The 1,056-nt window shown below is 56.9% G+C and overlaps 1 protein-coding gene across 1 annotated transcript in view; it reads left to right on the top strand.

The window, feature by feature from the left end:
- The window catches only part of LOC113206348 (alpha-aminoadipic semialdehyde synthase, mitochondrial), a gene marked incomplete at its 5' end in the record, with an annotated part of 6,287 nt that overhangs the window by 1,715 nt on the left and 3,516 nt on the right, over positions 1-1,056 (top strand). Inside the window, 1 exon segment of the mRNA XM_052275989.1 lies at positions 532-659. Within this exon segment, the coding sequence (XP_052131949.1) occupies positions 532-659 (128 nt within the window).

Raw genomic sequence — 1,056 nt, 5'->3', positions numbered from 1 at the left:
GGTGTGCCCGATGTTCGTCCAAATGGGTCAATAGGTCAGTATGGCCGAACCTTTTGACGAGCGGGTCAGTGGTCGAACCCGTTGACGGGCCGGGCGTCCACGCTGTGACTGTGACAACGGCGGCGGCGACGCGGGCGGAGCGAGGTGTGGTAGTGCACAGTGCGACCGCAGAGCCGGGTCGCGCGGGATAAATGGGCGCAGATCGCGGATGGCTGCGAAAGGCCGCGCGGGGGGGAGGCGGGGGGAGGGAGGGTCGAAGAGAGAAGGGTTGGCTGTGGCGGTGAGGGGTGGTTGGAGCCACCCCTATCCCGTGTGGCCGCCGCACCCCACACGTGGCTACCTCCTCGCCGGCCTGCCGCCCTGCCACCGTACGTGCTGTCTACATATGATTATTTCGTTCACCCGGCGACAACACATGTGGTGGTCACGTCTGAAAATGGAGTAAATAGCGCGCATGTTCATGTACTGATGTACTGCTGCAGCGTTTACACACACACCCGTGTGAAAAGTGTCCGTCTTTCTGCTACGCAGCACATCGGCCCGGCCCACAACTACAGGAACTCGTCCATGGCGCGGCAGGCCATCCGGGACGCCGGCTACGAGATCTCCCTCGGCATGATGCCCAAGTCCGTGGGGCCGCTCACCTTCGTGTTCACCGGGTACTACTGACCGCATCACGCACTCCCTAGAGTAGTGTCTCCTCAACTATAATAGTTGAGAACTAAATCAGATCATTCATTTCCAATGTTTAGATCGGGGAACGTCTCCAGCGGAGCGCAGGAGGTGTTCCAGGAGCTGCCCCACGAGTACGTGCCGCCTGAAATGCTTCAGAAGGTGGCCGAGCACGGTGGTGAGTGGGGTTGCACTTTTGCAAAGAATTCAAGAGTGTGTGCCTTTACTTTTATTTATTTTAAAAGAGAAGGAGGCAATTATTTTGAGTTTTGACTGACGTTAGGCGTTTAACCCGAGGTGAAATAATTTTGCTGAATTTTGACTGAGACATAGCTGACTGTTGCCTGAACCACTATTTTTGCCCCTGATCATGCCCTGGGCCAC

Source organism: Frankliniella occidentalis, unplaced genomic scaffold, assembly GCF_000697945.3.
Source record: "Frankliniella occidentalis isolate FOCC.00 unplaced genomic scaffold, Focc_3.1 Scaffold1331, whole genome shotgun sequence".
Taxonomy (NCBI): Eukaryota; Metazoa; Arthropoda; class Insecta; order Thysanoptera; family Thripidae; genus Frankliniella; species Frankliniella occidentalis.
Note: the sequence above shows the minus strand (reverse complement) of the source record. Positions and strands in the feature narration are given on the sequence as shown.